The sequence below is a fragment of the Podarcis raffonei genome, chromosome 15, assembly GCF_027172205.1.
Source record: "Podarcis raffonei isolate rPodRaf1 chromosome 15, rPodRaf1.pri, whole genome shotgun sequence".
NCBI lineage: Eukaryota > Metazoa > Chordata > Lepidosauria > Squamata > Lacertidae > Podarcis > Podarcis raffonei.
Genome location: NC_070616.1, coordinates 33,601,027 through 33,619,013, shown reverse-complemented (window position 1 = coordinate 33,619,013; position 17,987 = coordinate 33,601,027). Strand labels below are relative to the sequence as shown.

The following is a 17,987-nucleotide window of genomic DNA, read 5'->3' as shown; positions in this document are numbered from 1 at the left end:
CAGCCTGATTCTGCGCGACTCCCGGCAGGAGCGACGGCTCTCGTTCCGATGGGTGAGGCCTGCGGGCAGAAGGCGAGAAGCCGATTGGTGCAGAGCGCGCTCCCTGTCGTCCCCTGAGCCAATCAGCCGGCGCGTTCCCGAAAAGCCGCGGCGCCCTCTGGCAGAAGGCTTCGGGTTGCCCATGGTAACCTCCAACCCGGCCTGGAAAGAGGGATGAAACGAAAGTGGTCATTGGCTCCCGCCGCGCGGGGTGGACTACAATCTTCTCTGGGATTGGTTAAGGTGGTTGAGGCGAGGACTGAAAACTTCCACGGAGGGGCCTTCACCGCCTGTGCGGGACTTGCCCGCAGGTAGGGCGCGGGGCAGCCGCCGCTTTGGGCTCCGCTCTGTGAGGGGGAGACCCCTGGGTCTGTTACAGCGGCAAAGCTTTGGTTTCCAAAGGTCTTCAATCTCGCACTTCCTCTCACACAACAGCCCTGCGAGGTTGGGCTCACCTTGTTGTGCCAGGCAGAAATTCAACAGGTGAAGCTTTATGGCCTCTCCCTGCATCTAACACGCCCCCCCCCCAACTTTCCTCTTTCACACAACTGTTAAAAGCATAGAAGCGCTTAATAGGCATTTATTTTACTCTCTCCTCCCTCTCTCTCCTCCCACCCCATCAATTCTTGGCCTGACCTACTTTGCAGGGTTGTTGTGAGGCCTGTTAAAGCTGGGGGGGGATGGTAATATGATTATTTTATTAACTGTTATTTTTTATTATTTATTTTCAGTATTATTTATTTTATTAACTGCTAAAATGATTATTTTTTGTTATTATTTTATTAACTGCTAAAGTGATTATTGTTTTATTATTAGTTATTTCATCATTTATTTAACTGCTAAAATGATTGTTTTATTAATTGTTATTTTATAATTATTTATTTTATCATTATTTATTAACTGCTAAAATGATTGTTTTATTAATTGTTATTTATTTTATCATTTATTTTATTAACTGCTAACTGATTATTTTATTATTGTTTATTTTATCATTTATTATTTTATTATCTGCTAAAATGATTATTTTATTCATAACTGTTCCATCGTATTTTTATGCTTTTTTATTATTATTACAGTGGAATCTCTGTTGATGAACGTTTCGGAACTCGGAACACCGAAAACCCGGAAGTAACTGCTTCCGTTTTCGAACGCACCTCAGAAGTCAAACTCCCGAGGCGGCTTCCGTATTGAGTTTTTCGTATTAATTTTTCCATTTTGAGGCTTCCGTATTGCGTTTTCAGTTTTCGAACGTTTCGGAAATTGGACAGTCTTCTGGAATGGATGACGTTCATAAGCCAAAGCGTGTTCTTAATGTTGTACACCGACCTGGGATCTTCTGATAAAAGGCGGTAATGAATGGAATAAATAAAAATATAACTCAAATGAGGGTATGTGAACTATTGTGTTCTGCCCTGAGCTTGGAGATCCTTTGGGGGGGGGGGTACTTTATTTATCTTTTACCCTGTACTTCCACTTCCCTGGAAGCCCCCAGAATAGCTTATGGATCAAGACAGTCCCTGCCCTCAGGCTCAGATGTTGTGCTGGTCCCGAGGGTTAACCGTGCGGCGAGGTCCGAGTCCAGTCCAAGGTTGAGGGTGTGGTATGGAGGCTGTCTGTCAAAGCTGAAGCTGGGTCCAAGGCAGGGAGTCAGGTGAGGTCAGGAGCTCCAACAGAAGAGCAGGACAGGGTGCAGGCAGGAACAGGCTACGAACAATGTTGCTCCTGGGACTGGGGCTGGCTGGTTTTTATCTGCCCCGAGGCATAGGGCGGCCCCGGTCCACAGGTGACTCGCCTCTCCTGGCCTGGAGTTGAGCACTCCTTCCTCCTGCGGGAACTTAGTTCCCTCCGCCTCTCTGTCCTGAGCCTCTGTAGCTCAGGAGAGGCTGGAGGGTTACCGGATCCAGAGGCAACCTCAGCTTCCTCTGACAGGGCTGAGAGTGGAGCACCTGCAGGCAATGGGTCCTCCATCATCTCAGGAGCCAGAGCAGACTCAGCTGATGCCTGCACCTGAGGGTCCAGCACAGGTGAGGACCCTTCAGGCTCAAGCCCCAGCCCCGGCTCAGCTGGTTCTGGAGGCGGGGACTCCTGTGCAGGCTGGGATTCCTCAAGTTCAGCCTCCGAGTCCGAATCCTAGGCCATCACAGATGTGATATAAAAGGAAAAGGGAAAGTTCATGCTCTTGGTTACAAGTTCTTCTAGTGATCAGGTGGGATGGAAACATAACGCAGCAAAAGGGAGAAAGCTTAATCTGTTGCATTTCTGCTCCTAGTTTGTGATGCTGCTTTGAAAGGCGCAAGAGGCCCCACCAGAAGGAGAAAAAAGCAGCGTTCACTTACTGTGAAGTAAGTCTGTAATATTTCTATTTTGCAAGTTGGGAACTGAGAACCTAAGATCAGGCCTTCATCTCATCCAGGATCCTGTTTCATACGGGGGCCAACCACAAGTTGGGCATAAAGACAATGCGATGTTTTCATCCATGAGTTCTCTTAAGGGAGTTTCACATTTTAGGGAGCAGCAATCATGTTTGACTGTGGCCAGTGACCTACATTTTTGGTTCAATATCCATTATTTTTGATCATTTTTTAAACCCATGCCTAGGGTTGCCATATGTTCCTCCTTTTAAAATTTTGTCCCTTCTGCTAGACATTTTTACAAGCTTCCAGATGGGCAGTAAAGACTTGTTTCTTTCAGTTTGCTTTTTTTCCTAAACAAGCCCTGGGTTCCTGTTGATCTTTTTACCAGTACAGTGGTACCTCGGGTTACAGACGCTTCAGGTTACAGACGCTTCAGGTTACAGACTCCGCTAACCCAGAAATAGTACCTCGTGTTAAGACCTTTGCTTCAGGATGAGAACAGAAATCGCGTGGTGGCAGTGAAAGGCCCCATTAGCTAAAGTGGTGCTTCAGGTTAAGAACAGTTTCAGGTTAAGAACGGACCTCCGGAACGAATTAAGTACTTAACCCGAGGTACCACTGTAATTGAATGGCCGTACTGGTATCTGAATGGCATGTTCATGGCTTTCCTTAATTGGTTTTAAATTACATTATGCTGGGTGATACTGTTTTTATGGTTACTTATGGTTCATGTTGTTTTTAAAAGAGAATTTTACATATAATATATTCAAAAATCATACAATTCAAAGAAATTCAAAATGTACAGCACTTGGACACACTGCATTGATACATTGGTAGTATTATCTTGTTGCATGTACCGTATTTTTCGGCCCATAGGGCGCACCTAGTTTTTTTTGGGGGGTGGGAATAAAGAAAAAAACATTTTCGGGATGCAGGCAGCTCTCCGCAAGCCGTGGGAGACTGACGCTGCGCGCCCCGGGTTTCGGGATGCAGGCTGCTATCCGCAAGCCTAGGGAGCCCGGTGGGAACTCCCGCGGGCTCCCAAGGCTTGCGGATAGCTTCCTGAAGCCTGCATTCACCCCATAGGACGCACACACATTTCCCCTTCATTTTTGGAGGGGAAAAAGTGCGTCCTATAGGGCGAAAAATACGGTAATTGTAATGATACACCATCCTTACATTTTTTTTCAGGGGACACTGATTGTTCTTAAGATAATTTTTGTACTTTTTTTATTTCGATTCATAACGTGTATTTAAAATCTATTTTGGGAACTGCCTTGCAATGTTATTCCCCCTTAAAAGATGGCTTCTAAATATTGTAAATTAGCAACCTTGTACTCGGTGTTGTTCAAGAATTCTAAGAAACCAAAGAATCAGTTCTTAGAGGTTCTCTCTGCCATCTTGATTCAAAAAGCCACTCAATGGTATGAAAATTTATATGAATATTTACCCCCTGATCTCAAGAGCCATCAAGCAATATTGGGTTGCAATATCTTAAGAGGTCAGGGTGGATAAAAATCAATGATTTAAAAAAATAATTAAAAAAATGGTTTTTTTTAATTTAAATCGGATTTTTAAAATAAAATGCTTTTGGAGGAAAAATCTTTCTAAAGATAGTTTTCTATTTAAGTTACATTATAGTCCTAAGGCTATTCATCAGGAAATAAGGATTTGTTTTAAGTTTTTTATGTGTGCTAAAACTTAATCTGTTGTTGTTTTTTAAAATCATTTAACCACATCAGTTAGCAAACATGGATACATATGCTATAATGTTATTGTTTTAGTTAAGTAAATTGTTATTAAGTAAATGATTATTTTTCTCCTTCCAATAAAGTACAGCAGAAAAGTTTTCCAAATATAAGCAATAATTTCATAATTATCTATGTATTTCTAATAGTATAACCAAATCAATAATTTTTTATATAACTGTAACAACTACTCTGAAAATTTATTATTCCAAAAATGAAACCTTCATATGGCTGTAAATATTAAGATAATACCAGCAAGAACGAGTCTTTCTGTAAAAAAAAAAAGATTTAAATCAAGTCTTACTGACTAGTGATTTAAATCAAGTCTGACTAGTGATTTAAATCGATTTGCTTTAAATGAAATCCACCCTGTAAGAGGTGCTGAAATGCACAGCTTCCACAGATACCAAACCCCCAGGAATGAATGGGAAAGGTGGTGCTATGCTAACAAAAAGTTCAGCAGTGCTTCTTTCTTTGCAGGATGCCTGGCACAATTCTTGGAGTTGGGCCAGGAGTATTTATCTTAGCGCTGCTCTGGGTACTGACCTTGCTGCTCTGCGTGTTGTTATCCAGAGCTTCTGGACTCGCTAGGTAAGGTGCCGTCTCCTGCTGGGAAAGTAATTGGAGAGGAAACTGCTAACCACATGGATTTCAGGCAAATATTTCAGCCATTCCTCCTCAGAAGAAGGTTGGGTTCCATCATTTAATTAATTACATGTTACTTCCCCACCTTTCACTCCAGGGAGCTCAAGGTGTGGTGATTTTTAGTGCTTTGTCACAAGAGACCCTTGATTGATTTTTGGAGGGGACAGAAAAGATATCAGCGGTGCTAACCAGCCTGCTACTGATCTATTCTGAATTATTATTTTTCTCCATGTGTTTTTTTTAAAGTGAAGCAACTATGTTTAGAGGGGAGGAGAATACTGCGGATTAATGGGGTTTTATAAATAAAAAAACCCGGGGCAGCAATGTTTAGGCAATGTTTTTAAAAATAAAAATTGATCAACTGAAAAGGTGCACCAATTCGTCACCACTAATCTTTTAAAAATACAGGTGCTAATGGAAACTGCAGATAGCAAGTACCAGCTTAGAAGAAACTTTCCTTATCTTTCTGGCAGAGGAGTGAATGCCTTTTCTAGGGTGATGCCTGCTATGATATCATGTAAAACAGGAGCATCCTTTTTTCCTTCAGAACTCTTGTTTTTCTGAAGTTGCAAGTTTTATTTAATCAATTAATCCGCTGAAACTTGTATAATTAACCAGCCAAGATTTATTTAATTGGAGAGCAGCCTTTAAAAAACAAAACCCTAAGTATTCAAAATGTGGATTGTAAAATTATTTGAAAAGTATAATAGACTCATTAAATCCCCTGCCACCACCAAAACAAAATGAAAGACTTCTCCGTGTTCTATCCAATTATTCTCAGGGAAGACTTGGGATATTTAATATCTTCCTTATTACTGCATAAAGTTTCATTTGTAAAATCAAATATTCATAGCATTTTTAATGAGGAAGGGTTACCTGATCATTTTGCTTGTGTATTTTGCTTTCTTTTCTTACTTACAATTTGATAAATTAGTGAGTCTTTGCTTGTCTAATTCATCTCCACCTATTGGCTAGGTACCCAAATTTTGGTATGGCTAGGGTGTCTATTTCTTCAGCAGCTGGGAAGACCCAATATCAGGGAGAGAACCATCTTGTATCCTATGGCCCCCCTCACAGAAGCCATATGATTGTCACCTTATGTCTCTGCCACCCCCCTTTTAAAAAAATGTAGACAACATTTTATGATTTTATCTTTGCAGTGGACATTATTGTCAATTTTTTTGGTATTGCTCTTATTTGGCAAAGTCTATAAGTAATAAACAATGTCAAAGGAAAATTGGCAGCCACATATCCTCTACTTAATCTAATAAGTGCATCTTTTAGCTTCTGAAGACATGGTGTATATTGGCAGTTATTGCACAGCCTTTTTCTATCTATTAAATAAAAAAGGAAAGGAAGCTGGCATCAAAAGGATGTGGGTTGCAGAATACACTTTTTCCAGAACTGGCCATATCCTTCCGAGGATCCTTCCTGTAGTGTAGTGAGGTAGAATCCAGTCCTGGTAAATTCATAGTGCACTTTTCACTGGCATCATTGCATTGATTCTTGAAAATTGCACCCTAAAGTTACAGGCATTAAACACTTTGGGCTGTATCCAATGTAGCATCATTCCATTAGCAAAGATTTACACTTGTGCAGAATGGGACTTCCCGCCCGCCCCAACCCAAAATCTGTTATTGGGGTTCCCTCAATCCTCTAGACAGATTTGGAGAGGGAAGGGGGGTGGAGTTCTGTTGTGCAAACAATAAATCCTTGCACTAATGAAATGAGTGCATTGAATGCCACTCTTTGCTACAGATTCATCCATTTGGGGCTGCTCTGGGAGGTTCTATTGTCCACTGTGATGCAAGGAGGAGCTGAGGTGCTTGCAAACAGCAGAAGATGCTAGCATACTGGAAGCCAAATTCTGTGCAGGTCTTCACACCTGGATGCCTGGCATAGTCTGTTATATTTCCTGAGTCAGTGGGAGAAAAGGCAGCCATGGCTCCCTTCTACCTGTTCTCACCACTTTCACCATCTAGATTCCTGGGTTCTTGCTTGCTGGTAGCAGACAAGGGAATGAGCAGATTCTATGACCAGGAAGGTAAAGGGTGGGACCTACCCTGGTTGCTTTCTGCTCTTCCCTATTGGGGCATTTAAAGGAGTGTGTGCCTGGGTGTGACATGGAGCAACTCTATGCAGGTTTATTTAAATCTTCTTCTAAGAAAGTGTGGCTAGGATTAGCAGTGATTCCTGTGGTTTCTCCTCTCTCTCCAGGTTCTCTGTCATTGTGGTTTTCTTAGCTGCTGTGATCATCACATTAGTTCTGTTGCTTTTCCCTCGTGCCAGCGAGTTGCCTGCACCGGCTGCAGAAATTAAGGTAAAGTTATTGAGAAGCTCGCCCTCCACAAATCTCTAGCATTTCATACTAACGGTTTCAAATACGTGCTGTTTATAAGCCAACACAGATTTCAAGAGGGCCAAGTTCTAGCACCAAGTATAGTCCCAGTGAATTTGCATCAGTACAAGGGGTTGGCTAATTGAACATTTCCCAAGGGAAAGCAAATGCCGCCAGGTCGAGTGAGTCATCGTTGGGAAAGGGAGAAGAGAAGTCAGCATGCTGCCACGAAAGGGCTGCAAGATGACTAAGGCTACGATTGGTAGTTGGGAGTCAGGTGTTCAGGCTGAGAGCAGGCACCTGTTTAGTTATTTGACTTATTAATCTCATGCTACCTAGAAGGTCTCCAGTCAGCTTACATTTAAATACATAAACATAAATGCATTATACCATAGCAAGGGAGGGATAATATAAAACATTAAATGTTTTCATCCAATAATCAAAAACAGCCCCACCACCCCACAAGCCATAGGAGGGCAGGGAAGGGGAAGCCTTTCGCTAGTACTGAAAGGATGTAAGGGAAGGTGCTAGATGGAACTCAGTGGGGAGAGCATTCCACAGATGAGGAGCCACGACTGAAAAGACTCTCCCTTCTCATCACGCTCTGAATCATCCCTCAGAAAAGGGACCCGAGGGCCTCAGATGATGTGTCTTTAGGTACCTTGAACGCCAGTGGACTGAAGACAAGCTTAGAGGTCAGGTGGGAGCCAGTAAGTTTGAAAGTGAAGAGAACCAGCTGGCATGCCCTAGTAGCTAATTGTCCAGACTGAGCAAAGTCAGCAGGATTCGTTCATTCACTCATTCAATTTATAGCCCTGCTTTTTGAGGAACTTTCTTCCCAGAGCAGCTTACAGTCTAGTATAAACAAACTCCACCCGACAAACAATAAACCCACTGTAAAAAAAAGTGAAATACTGAAATAGAAGACAATACAGATGGGGCCTGTGAAAACAGTTTTCTTGTCAACCATTAAAAACAAAAGAAAGTATTGAGGGTGGGGTGGTGGTGGTTAGTGTTTAATTACATCTCTCAAACAGCCTGATTTAGCAGCAGGTTCTCTGTCCCTTTGACCCTTCCCATTCCCAAAGCCAACAAACAAACAAAACCCCTTTCATTTGAAAAGTGGCTGTGTGTGTGTGTGTAACTTGAGTATTCTCACTAGCTGAAATGGGGCCTTCCTCTTCAAGACAAGGAAGGTTTCAATTTGAGTGCCATGCTTTCAAATACAGGCCTTTTTGAAGGCCTTTGTATCGCCTGGGCGTTACCTGACTCCCCAGGCCAGGAGAATACTGTATTGGAAACAAAATGACATATAACCATACTGATACATTAATACAAATCATCATGAATGCACAATGAAGAGGACTTCTGGAGAGCCCCTTGATCTCTTGATTGATGGTATTAGGTAGGTAGGAAGGGGAAAGAACAAAACGATTTCAGATGTTGGTTCATGCAGCCCCCAGCCCCCCCATCATGCAGCCAGGCTTATTTGCAGGCTTTGTCCATACATGGAAATTTGTGTGTGCCCCTGGTACATGCTGGCACAAGGAAGGTACGTCAGGTGCGTATGGATCACGCGGTCATGGCCTTGGATGCCTCCTTAGAGATGGGTGCAGGAGTGCCCTTGATTCAGCAGTTCACTATGTTAAGCCCCTACATGCCAGAGACATGTGAACCGGGCCTCTTCAGGGTTTGCATATCCCAAACAAGAAAGATGGCTTCCCATTGCAATCTCCCATTAGCTGGAGATTGAGGGAGGTTGCAGTGCCAATATAAGAGCCATAATTACCATTAGTTGTAATGGAGATAAATGAAGGACAATCAAAATGCATTCAACTAATGTTTCATAGAAAACATTGCAGTGTGGGTGCGCTTCATAATGTACCTCTAAAAGACAATGGTCTTATGTGTGATATAGTGATACACAGACGGAAAAATCAATCTGTATAAAAAGCATTGCGGTTTGTTGCCTGAGATTAATCAATGGCTTAATTTACAATACTCATCAGATCATTTCGCCTCCACATTGCCACTGTTACTTACATTTTCTTTTGTCTGTCTGCACTCTGCTTCCTTTTACCCAGTTGAAAGAGTAAGATCTCTAGATAGTGGGAGGGATTCTAGTTCAGGTGCAGGGCATGTCCTTTGCATGCAGAAGGTCCCTGGTTCAATTGCTGGCATCTCCAGTGTAGAGAAGGAATGGTAACTTAGTAGTAAAGCACATGCAGAAATGGGTTTTGGATCCTTATTCAAGCCAAGAACTACATTACTCCAGTGGGAAGCTGTCAGTGACTCTTTCCAGAACTGGACAGGGCAAGAGTCAAGAGTTTGTACAATCCCACACCTTTAGTGCACGCAGAACCACAAAAAGCAAGGCCTAGGTGCTGGAATGAGGGAGAGAGCCAGGAGTGCATTTCTTTGCTATGCATTAAGAAAGGGACTCCATTTCTCAGTGTGTAGCATAGAAGCAAAGCAGTCTGCTTGCAAGGAAAGAGAGCGATTTCTTTCTCTTCATGCAGCATAGGAATGCTGCCATCTGCCCATGGAGAAAAGGAGTTCCTTCCTTGCTGTGAAGCACAAAAGGAAGAGAGCAGTTGGTGGGGGAGGTTTCATGGACCAGACCTAGGTTCAATCCATGGCATCTCTAGGTAAAAACAGTGCAGATGATGAGCAGGTGATGAGACGGACCCTGCCCAAGATCCTGAAGAGTACCAGTCAGAGGAGAGCAAATAGTCTGATCTGGTGTAAGGCAGCACCTTAAGTTTCTGCAATCCACTTGATGTCGGAGGACTCTTAATTCCAAAGTAGGGAGTGAGTTTTTTGTCTAGACAGTCCACAATTGAATCTTGGTTGGGGGCGAGAGGGATCTGACTGAAGCTAATTTTGTCTTCAGACATTGGAGTGGAGAAAATCTTTTTTTTTTAAGTGTTTGAGCTAGGAAGATGACCCTTGAATGGAATGTTTGCATTATTTACCCAAGTCACCCTATTAGGTGCATTATAGCAGCCTGAGGGGAAATGCTTTTACACTGAGGTCTGTTTGCAAAGTGAATCTGTTTCCACTCTGGGTCATTTGCAAGAGAAATAGGTTGCTTCACTAGAAGATGCATAGAATATGCCTGGCTTTGCGTTCATCAGCACATGGGCATACTTGCCTGTAACCAGGTTTATTGCATATTAGCAGGAAACTCTGGTTGTGACTGCTTGTTAAAATATTGTGGAAGCTATCTGGTACCTCTTTCTGCTCCTTTTTCATTTTTCTGATATCCAACAGTAGTTGGAAGAAGGTGCATCAGGATCAACTGGTAGATCTCTGAGTAACTTGCAGCAGATCAGTAAGGACTTCCAACTCCTAGTGGAAGTCAACAATAGAGAAAACAAAAAAAGCTGTTTTTAGTTCCTAAATTAGGAAATCAAGTATGTGCACACATGGGAGAGAAATGGAAGGGATCTGTCTGAGAGTTCTTGGGCTGAATATTCAGCCCGTCACTTTGCACGTAGCAGGAAACAAGCCCAGAAGCCACAGTTAAACTATACCTTGGCTTACGAATCCCAGTTTGTACAGAGGCCAGCTTTAAACCATGGCTCTGTAGCTTGGCTTCTTTGAAAGCCAGTGACCATATTTTCGTGGTTTGCATGTAACAGGAAACTATGGTTAACCATGGCTTCCTGGTGTGTTTCCCTGCTTGTCGGAAGGGACTGCATGCGACTGCAAGGAGTTCATGCATATCCCAGCTTATTAAACAAGGGTTTGATCATTTATACACGGTCCAGCTTTCCCTCTATGTGTTCAACTTGTTTTCCTGACAGCTCCTCGCATAACTGTTTTAACTCCTGCTCCACCACATCTCATTGCAGAGAAAAGTCCTAAGATTAGAGCAAAGGTCCATCTAATCCAGTGTCCTGTTCCCCACAGTGGCTCTGGAAAGCCCACAAGCAGAGCATAAAGACAATAGCCCTCCAAACTGTTTCCCCCCACCCCAAATGGTAATCAGTGGCACATGGCCTCTGAACACAGGGGTTTCATTTAGTCATTGTGGCTAAATCAATGGATGTGTCCTATGTAGATTTGTTTCATCCTCTCTTAAAAGCCATTTAAGCCAGTTGTCCTTGCCACAAGATAAAAAGAGCCCAGCTGGGTCAGGCCAAAGACCCACCTAGCCCAGCACCCAGCCAGGTGCCTTTGGGTAGCCCACAAGGAAGACACAAACACAACAGTACGCTCCCAGCTTGTGATTCCCAGCAGCTGATATTCAGAGGCATCCTGCATCAACATAGCTAGGGGCATGTATGTGTGGATTAGTGCTGCTTCTTCTCTACCTACCAAAGCTTATGCAAGCTTCCATTAATGGTTGCCTTTGCTCTTAACTGAAATTGGCTTAATACCTATGTTCTGACTAAGAAACCTGCATAGGTTGAAAGCTTTCCACTGTGACCCCATGGTCACCAATGCCACATTCCTTGTATTCCTACCTCTTCTGCCTGATTATCGTGCTCTGATATTACTGGGTCCTACCTGTTTGCCTCCAACAGTCTCCAGCATCCAGTGGAGCTTACTTGGGGTGATCCCCTGCCCAAGAAGTTACTTTCCCCTTCTATTTTTGTTCCACCTGTAACAACAAGACACTTTTGATTTCTGTTGTTGCTTAATTTTAATGTATTGATGGTTAGTTCTGGCTCTTTGTCTGCTAGGTCTTTGATGTTAATTTCAGCCTGGCAATTGTGTTTTAATGATGGATTGTTGTTAAATTTGTCCCTGTGTTTGCATTTTTGGAAAGCCCTTCAAGCACCTCTATTGAAAGGGAAAAGCAGGGTATAAATCTTTGTTACTTGTAAGTCACTTTGCAAGGATTTGTAGCCTGGAAGGTGGAACGATAAATGCTGCAGTGAGATGCATAAATCTGTGCTGCTACATGCTACAAGCAGAAGGCCAAACTATTTGATCCAAAGAGTTACTAGATTCTTCTCCATGTCCTCTTTTTCAGAAGCCTTGAACCCTCAACCCATTTCTCTACATTGCCCTAAATTTAAAAAGAGAAAGAGAACAGTTATTCACGGTGGAGTTTTTTGTTGCTTCAGAGTTAAATCTTTTGATTTAACAGACTGACAGTCTGTTAAGAAGACCGCTGTATAAATGGCTGGCAATGAAGATGCGGGTTTTAATTGTGATGATCACATCATCTTTGATCCTGGAAGCTCTTTTTTAATTATCTTGGTGCTGACACTTGGCTGCTATTAGAGTGCTTATCCCACCTCCGGGTGCCCTTTCTCCAGAGGCAACTGTAATCCTACCCGCTTTCCCCCCAAACCCCCACTTTGACTAGCACAGCTGCTGCCTCCAGCAGATTTCACCGATAATCAAATGTTCCTTCTCAAGGCTTTCCCCTGCTGCAAGATTAACAACCTCCCCCCACCCCCAGTCTGAATTTCCATTACCAGCAGTTTGGCTCCCTCATGGATCAGCTTCGGAGGAAATTCTCCCTCTTCCCAAAGGTTTCCTGGTCCTAATTATTTAAACTCCACATTCATTACATAGTCCTTCTCCTGTCTTCATCTCCTAGAGACACTGGGAATGTTTTGAGCTCTCTGGCGCAAAGGCTCCTTCCTGACTGCATTCCTCTACAAGGCCCTGCTGCCGCCACACTCCAACAGCAGGGGAAATCACCTAGACTTACTTAGGACAGCTGTATCTTTCTTCTTCTGAAGAACTTTATTGTCTGCAGTTTCAGTTTATAGCACATGCGCCCTCGTTACAGAGAATTAAAGCATCATTTCTCGGACCCCAAAGCATCTGTTGGGGGTGGAATTGCATCTTCCCTTGCCAACTGGGTCACTGCAATTTGGAGTGCTGCCCAGAATGTGATTACATGGGAAAATAGGGATTTGCCCTGTACTGAGTCAGACCACTGGTCCTTCAAGCGAGTTACTGTCAACATGGACTGGCAGTGGCTCCCCAGGGTTCCAGATGGTCCTACCTGGAGATGCCTGAGATTCAACTTGGGGCTTTCTGCATGCAGAGCATGTAATGTAATGTGCCACTCTGCCACAGCAAGAGTGTCATGGACACCTGTTAAGTAGTGTCTGTGCTTCTAGGACAAGGACAGAATACAACTTCTCCCATCTCCTTAGCTGCAAGGAGATTTATGCTAGGTACTAAATGTGACAAATCCAGACTTTGCCTTGATTGTGCTCCCCCACCCCCTGATGTGCCCTTGGATGCATGCCGCGTGATATTTGCAAAAGAAAGGAAGACAGAATGAGTGTTGCCCAGCTTCCTCATATACACACAGCAAAGTTTTCCCTCCACCCCACTCCATTCCAGAGAGCAACTAGGGATAGTAGAATTGCTATTTTCTCACTCAAGGGTAGGCAGAAGGTAGACCAGTGCCCACTTTTTGGACCACTGAACAATGCCTAGTAGGTCCACTTGGTTGCTTGGAATTCTTGCAAAGAATGCTGACCTCGGTGTCTCTTGGTCTGAACCAGCAAGCCACTACCTATGCTAGTTTGCAGTCCTGTACATGCACTTTTGCTTAACACTGATGATGATGATGATGATTTTATACCTCGCCCATCTGGCTGGGTTCCCCCAGCCACTCTGGGCGGCTCACAGCATATCTAAAAACATAATAAAAACACCAAACGTTAAAAACCTCCCAATACAGGGCTGCCTTCAGATGTCTTCTAAAAGTTGTGTAGTTCTTTATCTCCTTGACATCTCAAGGGAGGGCGCCACTGCTGAGAAGGCCCTCTGCCTGGTTCCCTGTAACTTTGCTTCTTGCAGTAATAATAATGGCAAAACTGCACCAAGTTCTTGTGTGGCTACAAGATGCTCAGGGCACCCTTGATCCACAAAGGCAGATCTGCCTTGTGACCTGAAGGACCAGACTGCTGGTGGCATAGGAGCTGAGTAAGGCACCAAGAAGTGCCTGTTGGAGGCTGGTTCAATATGAGACATCCTAGCTTCTTAAGAGCTGGGAAAGGTGCTATGGGTTTGAGACCTCTAGGAGCCAATGGGGGCTGCAGCAGTAGAGTTACAAGTCTATGTTGGAAATGAACAGGAGTCTGCTGTACATATGGAGCTGGCAACAAGTGATATCACAAGTATGTTCTGGCCTTGGTGATGGAGGTGGTGCAAAAAGGCAAGGAGAAGCAATGAAGAAAGAGCAGTGGATCCAGCAAAGAAGGCTGCATGGCCTAAGAAGCAGAGCAGCTAATGCCCTGTTTCATGGAAATATTTATACCTAGCAGGTGTCAGCAAGGGCCAGTCGGCTGCTCTGAGTGTAGAGTCTTGCAAAGTAGTACCGTATTGGCCTGAATATAAGCCGCACCTGAATATAAGCTGCTCCCTTAAAATTCCGCAGGCACTCACACCCGTTCCATTTTACCGTATGTCTGTTTCAGCAGCGATATCGTAAAAGCCCATTTTTGTAAGGTTGCAAATTTAAGCCACACTTCAACTTTTCATGGTCAGAGTTTGGAAAAAAATGTGTGGCTTGTATTCAGGCCAGTACGGTATTCCTTCTGTTTTGGAACCCATTACTAGGTTAAGCCTGGTGTCAAAGCAAATCTGTCCCTGTATATCTGAATTTTCAGTCCTGGCCATATTTCAGCTACCACTCTCTACCCTCCATATTGTTCTTTTCCTCTATAGAATCACAGCAGGATCAGGAGAAACTGTGGAAGCTGGACTTAGCAGTGCAGTCTCTCTCTGAGAGACACTCCTGCACCGCAAAAGAGTCCATTCCGAGGATCTCTAGGACTCACCTCGGCAGCAGCCCAGCACAATATGGTATCAATAATACATGCCCTGAGCTTTCGGCACCCAAAGCCTGCTAATTGGCTAATTAAAAAGTGCAGTGTGTTGAGCGAGCAAACATGTCACCCACAGGAGACTTGTTCTGTAGCGGAGCCGAGGTCAAACTTGTGTTAATGCTGTTTCATGAAACTCACCTTTGCTGTAAGCAGAGTGTAGAGCAGTCCCAGGAGCTGGGAAGAGGGTGTGGGAACCCGTCTCTTACCGATGGGGTGGGGTGCCTCACTACCAAACTCTTCTTTCTATTATATTTTTTTCCCAGGCTGTTCAGGGGTCCTTGTATGGCAGCTTTAACCTCACTCCTCCTCTCTTGTCCTAGCATGCATCTCCACTTATGTTTGTAGGGCAAACTGTCCGCTTTAACTTACCGGAGTTCAGTTTCCACTGCAAGGGCAGGGGGGCAACCGTGGGGCAGGCAGAGCACAAGCCAGCCGGACCCATGGCTTCTTGCAAATAATTCAAGCCTTAATGAGCATGGAAGGAAAACTCAGAGACTTTTAATTTGTGCATTTATTCATTCCAGCAGCTTTTTTTTTTACTGTAAACAAGAATTGAAGTCACTCTTGCGTGAGAATATATTTGATACGAAATACAATTTGTTGAATTTGGTGGGATAAGTCCTCTGACCGGAGGCCAAAGCTACAGTATATGCTGTTGATTCTTTTTGTTGCTGTAGTCTCTCTTTAACTCTTTCTTGATTTTTTTATCCTGAGACGTTGAATTTCACCTATCGTCTCCTTCTTGAAGTTGGCGAGACATTGCAATATTTGGCTTTTGGTTGTTGCAGTTTTAGCATATGGCTCTCAGGATAGCTCATAATGAAATACAATCAACAATGAAATCAATGCAAGACAGGAAAATTCAAATTGACTGTAAAACAGCCAACAACTGAGCAGTACTTAAAATATACATACAATGATGGCCAAAATTGTGGAAACCTTTTGGGAAAAGTGTGTTTCTGAGGTTTGATGGCTTATAACACCAGTTTGTTTTGGAGTAATACCATAAAATTATATATCACTGGAAAGATAATTTAATGAAGAATGTAATACAACAAAGTTTGTTCAATTATCTATATTCTATCAAAAGTTATAGCCAAATTACCAGAAAAAGGAAGCACAGCTTGCTTAGGTTGATATTTTCCTTCATTTGAATGTAGCCAATGAGCATGAGTATTATAGAGCCAGTCATCAAACCTCAGAAATACACTTTCCCCGAAAGGTTTCCACAATTTTGTCCACTAGTGTAGGACTTTAAAAGATGGGTCTTTGCATGGGCCTGAAAAGATACCAGATTAGGAGCCAAGCAAGCCTTCTTAGGGAGAGAGTTCCATGAGCAGAAACACTCCATCACCAATGAAGAAACCCTTTCCTCGGTTTCCTGCCTCGCCTCTCACAATAAGGCCTCCTAGTGGAGAGACTCTGTCAGTGAGCTTGGCGCACAAAAAGTTTGATGTTCAAGTCTTTCCGTGGTGTTTGCTCACCCAGGCAGAGGGAGTGAGAGATGAGATGCAGCAGCCATTCCATCTGGCAGTGGCTGTGTGGCAGGCAGGGAAAGAAGTGTGCAGGGACACTTCATTGGCGCTGCTGAGAGACGCTCAATGCTTGGCTCCTCTCGTTGAACTGTTTTCCATTCCAGTTGCTTAGTGTAAAAGCTTTGTAACAAATAATTATTTCCCGAGTTTGCTTTCCCTGCTCCAAATACACTTTCCTTTTGTGTCGTGTCTTTTTACATGGTAACCCTGAGCGCAGGAGATTCGTCTTGCTTTTATTAATCTGTGAGCACACCTTTTATTTATTTAAGAGGGCCTTCTCGGTAGTGGCGCCCGCCCTGTGGAACACCCTCCCATCAGATGTCAAGAAAATAAACAACTATCTGAGTTTTAGAAGACATCTGAAGGCAGCCCTGTTTAGGGAAGTTTTTAATGCTTGATGTTTTATCTTGTTTTTAATATTCTGTTGGGAGCTGTCTAGAGTGGCTGGGGAAACCCAGCCAGATGGGTGGGGTATAAATAAATAAATGATGATGATGATGATGATGATGATGATGATGATGAAATAGAACCATCTAATTGCACATCTATGCAGCATTTTTCAAATTGGGCCTTGTGTGCCTTTAATGCAATCCTTCACTGCCTTCATACACCAACAACTTCAGCCTGTCTGGCCTTGATCTGATCTCCAGCCAGCCATATTATCTTAGAATTATAGAGTTGGAAATAAACAACTGTCTGACTTTTAGAAGACATCTGAAGACAGCCCTGTTTAGGGAAGTTTTTAATATTTGATTCTATTTTTAATATTCTGTTGGGAGCTGCTCAGAGTGGGAAACCCAGCTAGATGGGTGGGGTATAAATAAATTATTATTATTATTATTATTATTATTATTATTATTCAAAGGAGAAGAAAAACAAGAAAGTCTGCTGCCATTGATATGCTCAGCTGTCACTTGTGCATTTTCTTCTCAGATTGTCGACACCTTCTTTATCGGCCGCTTCGTCCTGCTGTCCCTTCTCTGCGTGGTCTTCATTGGGTGCCTCTTCATGGTTTTGGTTCACTATGTACTGCAACCAGTGTATGCCAAGCCCTTGAGAACCCCTTCTGTTTGCAAAGGAGTATAGGTTGGCTGTATTGATTCTGGTCCATGTCAACTATAGTATTAGTAGCTGCTCTTTAGCTAGGACAACTTATTAAATAAAGAGACATTTTTTCACAATAAAATTCCGATTTGACTTTTAACCAGTTTCTGTTTCCCTCTATGCTGTAGTCAAAGAAACTATGCCTGTGTATTTCTTTGTGGTAACTTCTGTATTTAGTGGTTTTAATTTAATGGATCCCCAAGGGCTTATTTATTGTCTGCCCCCTCCTTCCTGACACAGGTGAGAGATGCTAATGAGTCCCTCTGAGAAGTGGCTGGGCTGAGTTGTTCCAGGAGAACAAAAAGGAAACAGATCATTTTTCTTAGTCACCAAATTATTGTTGTCCACCCCTTAAAAAAAAAAGTACAGAGAAGCCCATATATGATTTAATGCCTCTCTTGGGTCTGAAC

At 43.2% G+C, this 17,987-nt stretch overlaps 1 protein-coding gene across 4 annotated transcripts; it reads left to right on the top strand.

The window, feature by feature from the left end:
• The first annotated feature begins 273 nt into the window (after positions 1-273).
• Positions 274-17,677, top strand: TMEM218 (transmembrane protein 218). 4 transcript variants are annotated; one of them, XM_053366737.1, is made up of 5 exons: positions 274-522; positions 2,309-2,381; positions 4,622-4,732; positions 7,004-7,106; positions 17,407-17,677. In XM_053366737.1, the coding sequence occupies exons 3-5, from the start codon at positions 4,623-4,625 to the stop codon at positions 17,557-17,559; spliced, it is 366 nt and encodes a 121-aa protein (XP_053222712.1). In that variant the 5' UTR covers positions 274-522; positions 2,309-2,381; position 4,622; the 3' UTR covers positions 17,560-17,677. The 4 variants fall into 4 exon arrangements, with proteins under 4 accessions (XP_053222712.1, XP_053222713.1, XP_053222710.1 ...); XM_053366738.1 differs by lacking the exon at positions 274-522 and adding an exon at positions 1,120-1,223; XM_053366735.1 differs by lacking the exon at positions 274-522 and adding an exon at positions 1,126-1,388.
• The last annotated feature ends 310 nt before the right edge of the window (positions 17,678-17,987 follow it).

Coding starts and splice junctions, on each gene's coding strand:
- TMEM218 (XM_053366737.1), top strand. CDS start 4,623: ATGCCTGGCACAATTCTTGGAGTTGGGCCAGGAGTATTTATCTTAGCG. Junction 4,733..7,003: donor AGAGCTTCTGGACTCGCTAG/GTAAGGTGCCGT, acceptor CTCTCTCTCCAG/GTTCTCTGTCATTGTGGTTT. Junction 7,107..17,406: donor CACCGGCTGCAGAAATTAAG/GTAAAGTTATTG, acceptor TTTTCTTCTCAG/ATTGTCGACACCTTCTTTAT.